The following is a 9,946-nucleotide window of genomic DNA, read 5'->3' on the forward strand; positions in this document are numbered from 1 at the left end:
TCCACCCAATTACACATAATTCTTACATATAAGTCCACCTTGAGTTGATTTTTTTATAGGCTGTGGTCACTCTCTGGCCTCCTAGGCTGAACCAGTGCCATGTCCACCTGGTGTCCCATGGAGGTGAGTGGTGCTGTGGTGTGGTGTTGTAGTCTTCATCTGTTTAAGGAGAGTTTATTGAGCATCTGTCAGTGCCCAGCACTGAGCCGAGCCCTGGGAATTCCCGAGAGAGCAAGATGGATGTGGTCCCGCAGTCCTTGTACCAGGTAAGACAGTAGCTCAGGGACCAGCGTGGGACTAAGGAGTAAAGTATAAGGAGAAAGGCTAGGAAAGGACGTGCCTGGGACACCTGTGAAGGGCTGAGCTGCTCTGGGAATTATAGAACGCTCCCAGGAAGGTGGCCTCTGGGGTGAGACCTGGCACTGAATGGACCGTCCCTGGGCAGGATGCAGGTGGAGAGTACCGTGGACCCAGGCACGGCTGGGGAGGGTCGGCCCTGTGGGACTGAGGGCGGGTTGAGGGGGGTGAGCACCTCGTGAGGCTCCAGACTGTAGGACGTCACCGCCTTCTAGTGGACAGTGGGGAAAGTGTAGACGGAAAAGTCACTGTGCTAACACTATGAAACACCTTTCGTTCCATTATTATTTGAAAATTAATTTAAAGCATTTTTAAAGCATAAAATCAATTTTAAAGCATTTTCCATGGTCTACATAAAATTTTATTTTGGTGGCACGTCCCATATGTTGCATTTTACAGTATCTTGATCCGGGACCTTTGGGTTTCCCCCAGTGAGATTACGCTAAATTGAGATTTTCCATGTCTGCTTTGTTTTATTATATTTTTCCCCCAGTTTCTTTTAAACCTGGCCACATCTGTGAGCATGCATCAAGCCTGAGAAGACCTCTCCCTGGGATATGCTCAAGAGGATATTGGGAGCTGTGGGGCACAGATATGACTAGGGGAGGGGTAGGGTGACGCAGTCAAAGAGGGAAGAGCCCCTGCAGGAGGCAGGGTGGGGATCAGGTCCCTCGGACAGTGGGGACCACAACTGTTTCCACCAGGAGAGAGAGGTACAGAACTTTAGTTGAGGAAGATGAAAAAGTTCTGGAAATGGATGGTGGTGATTGTTACACAGCAATGGCAATGTAACTTTATGCCACTGAATGTATGCTTAAAATGGTAAATTTTATGTTATATGTATTTTACCAGAGTTCAGTAATTCTTATTTGCTTTGCAGAAAGAAGCTGTAGAAAGCTTGGTAGGTCACTAATAGCACAGTTCACCATCAGGGCTGGTATGGGGCTTTGTCCCCTTGGTGGAATGGAACGAAAGGTGTTTCATGTCTTCACAGAGGTTATTCCAGGAAAAGAAGTGCTGAATGGTGTCCAGTGCTGAGAAACAAACCTCAGGAGTGCCTGGAAGGTTGAGCAATACAGGAAGATGTTGATGACCTTCATGAAGGCAATTTTAGAGAAAGGGGAAGATGGAAAGTGAATGAGGAGTGAGTGCAGGGTGAGTAAATGGAGGTGAAGAAATGTGTCCAGATAGGTGAAGATGTCTCACTGACAAGAGAAGAGGCAGGCAGTTTTTTCTATAAGTAGCTTCAGAGGACACGCAGGTGGGGGGGGGGGACGACACAGTAGGCTGTCAGGGCACAGGCTGCCCCCTTCTCTCTTACCCTGAGAAGCATCATTTCTTGGGGGCAATGAGTAGGTTGGGAAATGATGGATTCAGGGTCTTGGAAGTTCCAGTGTGCAGTACAAAGACAAGTCTAGGATTAGGGTTGAGGCTGTGCCTAGTCAGAACCAGGCCCTGATGGTGAGATCTTTGCTCTTAGAGTCAGGGCTTAGTTAGAGTAGTGATTTTCAACTGGTGTGCCATGAAACAATTTAAAGATCATTAATTAAATTATTTTCAAAAGAAATTCAAAGCACAGTAAGAATATTCTTTGACTCTTTTTTTTTTAATGAGATAATTTAAGTGAGCTGTAGAAGTTTAACTACAGGTTCAAATGTGCAATGAGATAATAAAGGTTGAAAAACCCTGGCTTAGAATGGAGTCAGAGTGAAGGATCAGCCTGTTTTTGGACATAGTTTTGAGGTCAACATCAATAGAAGAGAGGCCAGTCTTTAGCTGCGACAGATGCCACTGCTCACTCTTTCTCTCTACTGCTTTTTTCAATTTTTCATTTCTCTCTCCCCACCTTCCTCTTTTATCCCCTTTTTCTTACTACTTTTCTTCTCCCCTTACTTTGCAACTCATACCAGTAAACTTCACAGAGCTTTTTAAAGTTGGTTCTTTGTTGGCAGAAATTGATTTTAGACACAACATGAATAACTAAGAAATTAGATGAGTGTAAGCTGGTTCATATCTCTGCAAATCCACAGATCAAATCCCCATTCCAATGCTTTCTTCTGGAGGAGCCTGCGGTTGATGTGTGTACATACACATACACAATTATACACTTTTTTTTCAGTCACTTGCAATAGATTTTCAAAATCTTGTAACCTGGTTTACACAAATATAATGGGGTAAAAACCTTACTTCCTGTAAGAGGAAATCAGACTTGACTAATCTGCATGCTGACTCTGGAGAAGTAAGATCAGATGCTGATAAATGAGGATATGTTAAATATCAAAAAGGGACAGCAAACAATAGGCCCTGTGAAATAGCCACAAAATATAAAAGGGACAAACCATTGAAACCTTGATAGAATCACAGCTGAAATTAACCACGTTCCTTCTCACCAATATCTTCCAGTAGAAATTGTAAAATATTCTTCTAACAAACTCCTGGGTAGGTATACAGAGAAATTAATAAAAGTGAGAGCATTTATGTGTTAAACTCAGTGTACTATTTTATGGAGACTTTTATAAGCTCAATTAGGAGATGACAGTACAGAACTGCAGGTTCTGGGGAAAATAACTGTCCACCCATTGGAAAGCGCTCCTGGCAGAATCTGAATGCCTGACCATGGAGCACTGGTGGTAGGTTGTCTACCCAAGACACGTCTCTTCAAGGAGGGGAAAGAGCTTTATCCTCATAGGGACAGACACCGACTGGGGGTTCCAGCGGCCTTCTCTGTTCTCAGTGCTTCTGTGAACCATGTCATTCTGGGAGTGAGAGGGGCCTTTTCTGGGGCTGTGGTGTCCTGTGTAGTCTTGCTTCCATCCAAGGGACATATTTTAAGGCAGAGAAAGTGAAGTAATTAATTCGCACCCAGGGAACTGACCAACCTTCCCATGTGCCCCTGTACATGGAGACAGCTGGCTTCTCAGAATGATGCAGTGGCCCACAAGTGGCTTATCAGGACACCAGGGGGAGACCACACTTTGACATCCACCAGGGAATGCTTCGCATTTTAAACCAAAGGCCAATCCATCGTGACATTTTCCCCATGGCTAGATGCATGGACCCAGGAAATAAAGGAAGAATAAGAGGCTGTTCCTTCTACTATTATACTTACCAACCCACTGAAAGAATGTTTGCTCCTTGTCCCTGTGGCTTGGGTGGTGTGGGTAAGGAATCCCTTTATAGTGCTAACCAGTGAACCCCATGACCGCCAGCTAACCATTTTGTGTTCCTTGTGCTTACTGAAATATCAGGCAGAGAAAAGGGTCACCTTGTGGGCTGGGGTTACCCTGTGGACCAGGGTCACCGAACCCAACTACCGGGGGAGATTGGGTTGCTGGGACAAAGATACTAAGTTTGGAAGAAGGCAACTTGCTGTGGGTACTCTCTCCATGGCTAGGGTCCTGTCCAGTGGGAATCTGACCCAGGGAAAACAAGACTCTCCATCTCCATCCAAGACTCGCTCCCTGTAGGGATGAAGGTTTGGCCCCACAGCAGGTGCCAACGCTGTCCAAACACAGCATTGGAGCTGGTGGGGCTACGGGAGGGATATTGGATGGAGGTAGCCCTGAGTGCCCTGAACTCTGTACCCAGGATCTTGACAGCTCTCTGTGAATTCATCTCCTCCTTCATCTTCCCAGGAGTAGTGGTGGTGAAGGCCTTTAAATCTTTCTACGCCAAAGCCCTTCCATGTTTAATTTCATTACAAATATGTGTAGCTCAAATGCTATGGAGGTCCTGGTGTGATTTACAAAAATCATTTGTGCTGCTAAATGCCCCTGAAGTCATGGTAACTTTGTCTTTCTGTATTTGCTTAATTAATAGAAAATCTGAACCCAGCACAGTGATGGTGGCATATGTAGTCTCAGCCAAGGTGGGAGGATCCCTGAACCCAGGAGTTTGAGGCTGTGTTAAGTTTTGAAGGCACCTGTGAATAGCCACTGCTCTCCAACCTGGGCAACATAGCAAGACCTCTCTCTAAAAAGAAAAAAAGAATCTGGCCACGTGGGGTGCCCAGAAAACATCCTGATTGTTGGTTTCGTGCTCACTGTTGATTCTATCCCACGTAATGGGCTCCCTCTGTCTACTAGGCACTGAGCAGAGAGCGAGAGAGATGAATGGACCTTATCACTAGTATCCAACTATTTACTTGATAATTAGCAACTAAAAGGCATTTTAAGATCACAAACCAAATTCTGTTCTCAATTTGCTTCTCCTAAGTTTCCCCCCAACTCAGTAGTAGTCACCTTGGAGTTATCCCACCTCCTCTTTTTGTCTTACACCCCATGTCCAAGCCTTTAGCAAATCCTCCTGACTCCATTTGCAAATCATATTTAGGAACTGACCTCTCCTTCCCCCATGCTCACTCTGGTCCAGCCGCCATGGCCTCTCACTGGGTAGCTGCCCTCACCTGCTCATCCAGCAGTGGGAACACAATTTCCACTCCTTCTCTGCTGGGAACCCTCTCCCCAGATCCCTCAGAGCAAAGCCAGAGTTCCCTGCCTGTGGGAGTATAAGGAGAACGCTGGTTTCCCTCCCTGACTTCCTCTCACTTCCTTCGAGCTCTCTCTGCTCCAGCCCTGCTGACCTCCTAAAACTGTCGGCTGCCTCACCACCTGGAGGTCTTTGCTTAGATGTTGCCCTTTAAGGGAGGACTTCCCTGACCACCACCTTTTAAATTGAAAGAAAGAAACACAACCAAACCAAAGCAAACCTGGGGCCATCTTATTTCAGTTTAAGGTACTGTGCCACATTATTATTATTATTATAAAAAATGTTGTTGCTGTGTGGTTTCTCTTAAGACACCCCCCCCCCCACTGGTATGTCAGCTCTACCAGGGCTGGGATTTTTGTCTGCTATGTTTCACAGTTGTGTCCCCAGTGTCCCCAGTGCTTAGCACAGTGCTGGGCAGATGGTAGGTGCTCAGTCAGCATTTTGAAATGGATGAGTGAAGAAATTACACCTATACTAATGGTCAAAAGGGATAAATATGGAGCCTTATGACAACCAACATATTACTGGGATTCTGACCTAAACTGAAGGGTCAGGGAAGACTTGAAGAGGAGTGCCTAGTGGAGAATGTCTTCAAGTTAACCTGGAACACACCAGGAGGTATGAGTCCATTTGGTGGCTCAGTGACCTCTCTTTGACTTCTCAGTCTAGGGCTTAGTTTTCCTTTCCCTGAAGTGACAGAGTGGAACCAGCTCTGGGAGGATTTGCATAATGGGCAGAGCTGGGCAAGGGGTGGGGCTGGAGCAAAGCATCCTTCTTGCTTTGATACTGGAGGATTTTCTGGAAGTAGTGTGGGCACAATGTTTGCAAGGAGGCAGAAGGGTATTGGGGGTAGGGAGTAGGATGTTCACATGGCCTCCATGACTTGTTAAATAGCTAAGAATGCCACGAACCAGCAGTAAGGGCCTCCTGATTGACACAGGTTACCCATGTAGAATATTGCCAAAAACTATTAATCAAATCACAAAGAAACAGTCAGACATATCCAAACTGCTTTCTATGACATGAAAGAAAATGAAAAGCAGAGAAACATTCCTAGAGTAAAGAAGACTCCAGAGACAAGGCGATTCAGTGCAGCCAGGGCTCCATCCTGGCTGTCCCCTCAACCGGAAAACAAAAAGCTCTGACGGATGTCATTTAGGAAACAGAGGAAATTGGAAATGGGGTATTAGCCAATATCATACCAGCGTAAACTACTAAGGCAAGACCATTGAGTCTTGTAGTTATGTAGGACAAAACTTTTTGTCCTGAAGAAGGTTCTTGCTGAAGCACTTAGTGGTGACAGTCACAGCTACAACTTATTTTTAGGAACATTTTAAAAGTGTGTGCTGTGTGTGCTATGTGTGTAAAAACAAATTCAGAAAAGTGTTAATAATTGGTGAATCCTAGTGAAGGGGATATGAGTGGTCTCCGCACTATCCTTGCAGCTTTTCTTTCCTTTTTTTTTTTTTTTCTTCTTTTGAAACAAAGTCCCACTCCATTGCCCAGGCTAGAGTGCTGTGGCATCAGCCTAGCTCGCAGCAACCTCAAACTCCTGTGCTTGAGCAATCCTCAAACCTCTGGAGTAGCTAGGACTACAGGCACCCACCATGACGTCCAGCTAATTTTTCTGGTGATTAGGGCAGAGACAAAGGTAGGGGTTGGAGCTGAGAAAACCCAGAGAGGAAATACTTCCTTTTCACATTGTTAAGGAAGTCTCAGGGAGAAAAAGTGTGTTTTCTAGAGTATTTATCTCCATGGAGGAAGTATTTACAATCCGTACAGGACTATTTGTCTCCATGCAAACAGTCCCACTTAAGTGCTAATGGGTCTGGCTCTGTCATCTCTGGGTAAATATCCTGAGCAGATTCTGACATGATCTGGGCTTCTCGTACTTGGTGGACCCATTGGTCTGTGTAGAGGAGACAGCTTGCCTTGGGCAAGCCCCTCTTCCTCTCTCAGCCTCTGCATTTTCTTCTATAAGATGAACAAGTAAGTTTTGCAATTGTTCCCCCCAGTAGCAAAACAGGAACAAACAAAAACAAAAAACCAATGACAACAATAAAACCTAGTACTGGCAGTGCTGTAGGCAAATGCTTTAGAGTCTTATCTATGTCACTCTATGACAGTGTTTCTCATTGTTAGTATATAGAATAACTTTTCTTGTTATGAAGTTGGCTTTCTATTTGCATTTATAAAAATATGAATGTATCCATGTCTGGCATAGTGCTTAAGAGCAGGTCCCGGGATCAAGCCTGTCTCCAGTGCTAGAGTGGATGTGGTGTATTATTGGCTGACAACATCTTGTAGCTGCCCCTTGTCTAGAGAATGTTCTTGACCAGTGAGAGCCCCTTACCAAGGAGGCTGCTCCCCTTCATTCCCTCAGCTCAGCAACAGATCTTGGCCAATGCCTTCCAGGACTAGGTGTACAAAATGGTGGTCTTGTTTCATGCGGGTTCATGTGGGATCTAATGACAGAGAGTCTTCAATAAGACACATTCTTTGCTAACCTTTCTCATGTGAACCCTCCCTCAACAAGGCATTTAAAGAAGAATCCCTGTTAGGCTTTCCTTTTAGGATATCAAACCAAGAAAAGCACTTGAAGCTATGTGTATTAGAAATGCTGGCTGCTGTAACAGGTACATCATTAAGTTAAAATTTCATAGTGTAATGTAACAGGTGTTTATCTCTTATTTTCATCATGTCTACTTGGTGGCGTGCGTGTATGTGTGTGTGCGTGTGTGGAAGGTGGTGTCTATTATACTAAGACATACAGGGACTAAGGGAGCTCCAGGGTCATCCTGACTGACACCAACATCTAGCTAATACATGGGGGTAGGAGAAGGCACTCCTGCTTTCGAAGCACTCAGGCTCTAGTGTGAGTCATTTCTGCCTACCTTCCATCAGGAGAAGTAGTTCCGTGGTCTCCCTAGAGGCAGGGGGAGCTGGAAAAGATGGTCCCTCCCTGGGCAGTCACCATCTAGAGGCAGATCACAGATCTTTTTTTTTTTTTTTTTTTGAGACAGAGCCTCAAGCTGTCCCCCTGGGTAGAGTGCCGTGGCATTACAGCTCACAGCAACCTCCAACTCCTGGGCTCAAGCGAGTCTCCTGCCTCTGCCTCCCAAGTAGCTGGGACCACAGGCGCCCGCCACAATGCCCAGCTATTTTTTGGTTGCAGCCGTCATTGTTGTTTGGCGGGTCCGGGCTGGGGATTCGAACCCACCACCTTAGGTGTACGTGGCTGGCGCCTTAGCCGGTTGAGCTATAGGCGCCGAGCCCAGATCACAGATCTTTGCTGGACAATGATCTCTGCCATATGCTGTGGCCTTAGGCAAGTTATTTAGCTGCTCTCTGGCTCAGTATCATTACATAAAACTGGGCTATTAATATTAAGATCTCCATCAGTGGTGGTCAAGCTTGAATGACCAAGGCCTAGAACAGAGTAGGACTCAGAGTAGCTTTAGAAGCCAGTTTCCTCATCTCTCCCCTCATAGCACAGCATAGGCCTTGAGTCCCCACTTCCTTGCATCAGGAAAGAGTGAGGATATGGCATGGTTTAATTAAACCATTGGTAGTTTGAAAATAAGACATGATAGGAATATTTACACCACAGAATTAGGTCAACAGTCTACTGATTTTCTTGATATTTTTCCAAAGAGCTGGTTTTCTAGCACAGAACTGTGCTCATCTTTTTCCAGCAAAGAAACTTTGCTTTGTCAAAATACATCTTAATTGTTCAACCCATGTTGGGTCTCCACTCTCACGCTCTCCCCATGCCATATCCTTACTCTTTCCTAATGGCAAGGAAGTGGGGACCTAGGGCCTATGCTGTGCTGTGAGAGGACAGAGAAGAAGAGGAAAGAGAGTGAGAGAAAGTCACAAAGGGGGGAATAAAAAGGAAATCCACAAAGGAAGAAAAGAGAAAGAACAGAGAAAGAGAAGGCCGGGGTGGAAGAATATCGAGACCAACCAATGCCCACTGCACAATGTCCTCACAGGCAGTTGGGCCATTACTCCACCGAGGCCAGAAGGTGACCAGAGTGCCATGAGAGATGAGCAAACTGGCTTCTAAAGCTACTCTGAAACATGGTTTTGATGGGGACTCACAGAGCTGGTTCAAGAGAAAAGAAGGCTAGGGAACCGGATGAGGGGCACCCTGGAGTCAGGGTGCTCTGTTTGAAGCTGTGGGAGGATGTGGAGCCTGGAATCCTGGGTCTGAGAGAGAAGGGAGCTGGGGGCCCAGACTTCCAGGTGTGAGGGAGGAGGGGCCCAGGGGCTGGACCACTGGGTCTGAGGGAGGAGGGACTGGGGCCTGGACCCCTGTATCTGAGGGAGGGGGAACTCAGGCTGGACTCCTGGGTCTGAGAAAGGAGGGGCACACCTCCCGTCAAGCCAGGTCTTTCAACAGTTCAGACTGGGAGGGCACAGCCCAGGCCATCTTTGGTAAGGTCTTCCCCTCCCCACCTCCTTTCTGGGCTGCTGGGTCAGGAGAAGTATAAAGGGCTTGTTTCCTGGTTGAAAGAGTAGAAGGGAATTTTTCTGCTGCAGACTAGTCATGAGCTCTCTCTTAGTACTGGCCCTCCTGGGAGTCACCTTCATGCTTCCAGGTGAGTGAGAACCCTTACCTGGAGAGGACTGTCCTCGCGGACTGGCAGGGAAGCTCTGCTGAGATGGATTTGCTCTTCCCACTACAGGACGGCAAGCCCTGCTCTGCAATTGGGGGACATATAAGGCTGTGCACAATGTATCTGAATTGCCCCTCCAGTGGACAGTTAAATTACAGAAAGAATGTGACAGAGGCTGGGGTTGCCACGACTCTGTGATGCTCATTGAGAATGGTGAGAAGAGACCTGACAGTGGAGAGCCCCACCAATTGCCCTCTCTCAGCTGTGCCTGCCTCCCTCGCTAGGTCCCCTGGGTCCCCATAGCCTGAGCCCCTGCCTGTGCAATTCCTTTGGTGCCCAGGTGCCCCCACCTCATCCTCTCATCCCAGGCCACCATGCAGCCTTTCTCCTCTAGTACCCTGGAGTCCTGATCCCCACCCAGCCTGACTCCCTCTCTCGGTCTGGTCCAGGACCATCCGCGCTCCTGGTGCTCAGCAAGG

General features: G+C 46.8%; 1 protein-coding gene and 1 pseudogene across 1 annotated transcript in view; one reads left to right on the top strand and one right to left on the bottom strand.

Annotated features, from left to right (window-relative positions):
* LOC100952670 overlaps nucleotides 1–8,853 on the bottom strand; it is a 10,490-nt pseudogene extending 1,637 nt beyond the window's left edge.
* Nucleotides 8,854–9,391: 538 nt separating this feature from the next.
* The window catches only part of CD177 (CD177 molecule), an 18,596-nt gene continuing 18,041 nt past the window's right edge, over nucleotides 9,392–9,946 (top strand). The window contains exons 1-3 of the mRNA XM_023518950.1: nucleotides 9,392–9,449; nucleotides 9,537–9,680; nucleotides 9,917–9,940. Coding sequence (XP_023374718.1) covers nucleotides 9,398–9,449; nucleotides 9,537–9,680; nucleotides 9,917–9,940 — 220 coding nt within the window. The 5' untranslated portion in view covers nucleotides 9,392–9,397. The remainder of the gene's footprint in view (nucleotides 9,450–9,536; nucleotides 9,681–9,916; nucleotides 9,941–9,946) is intronic.

Source organism: Otolemur garnettii, unplaced genomic scaffold (assembly GCF_000181295.1).
Source record: "Otolemur garnettii isolate 467f Iridium unplaced genomic scaffold, OtoGar3 scaffold00152, whole genome shotgun sequence".
NCBI lineage: Eukaryota > Metazoa > Chordata > Mammalia > Primates > Galagidae > Otolemur > Otolemur garnettii.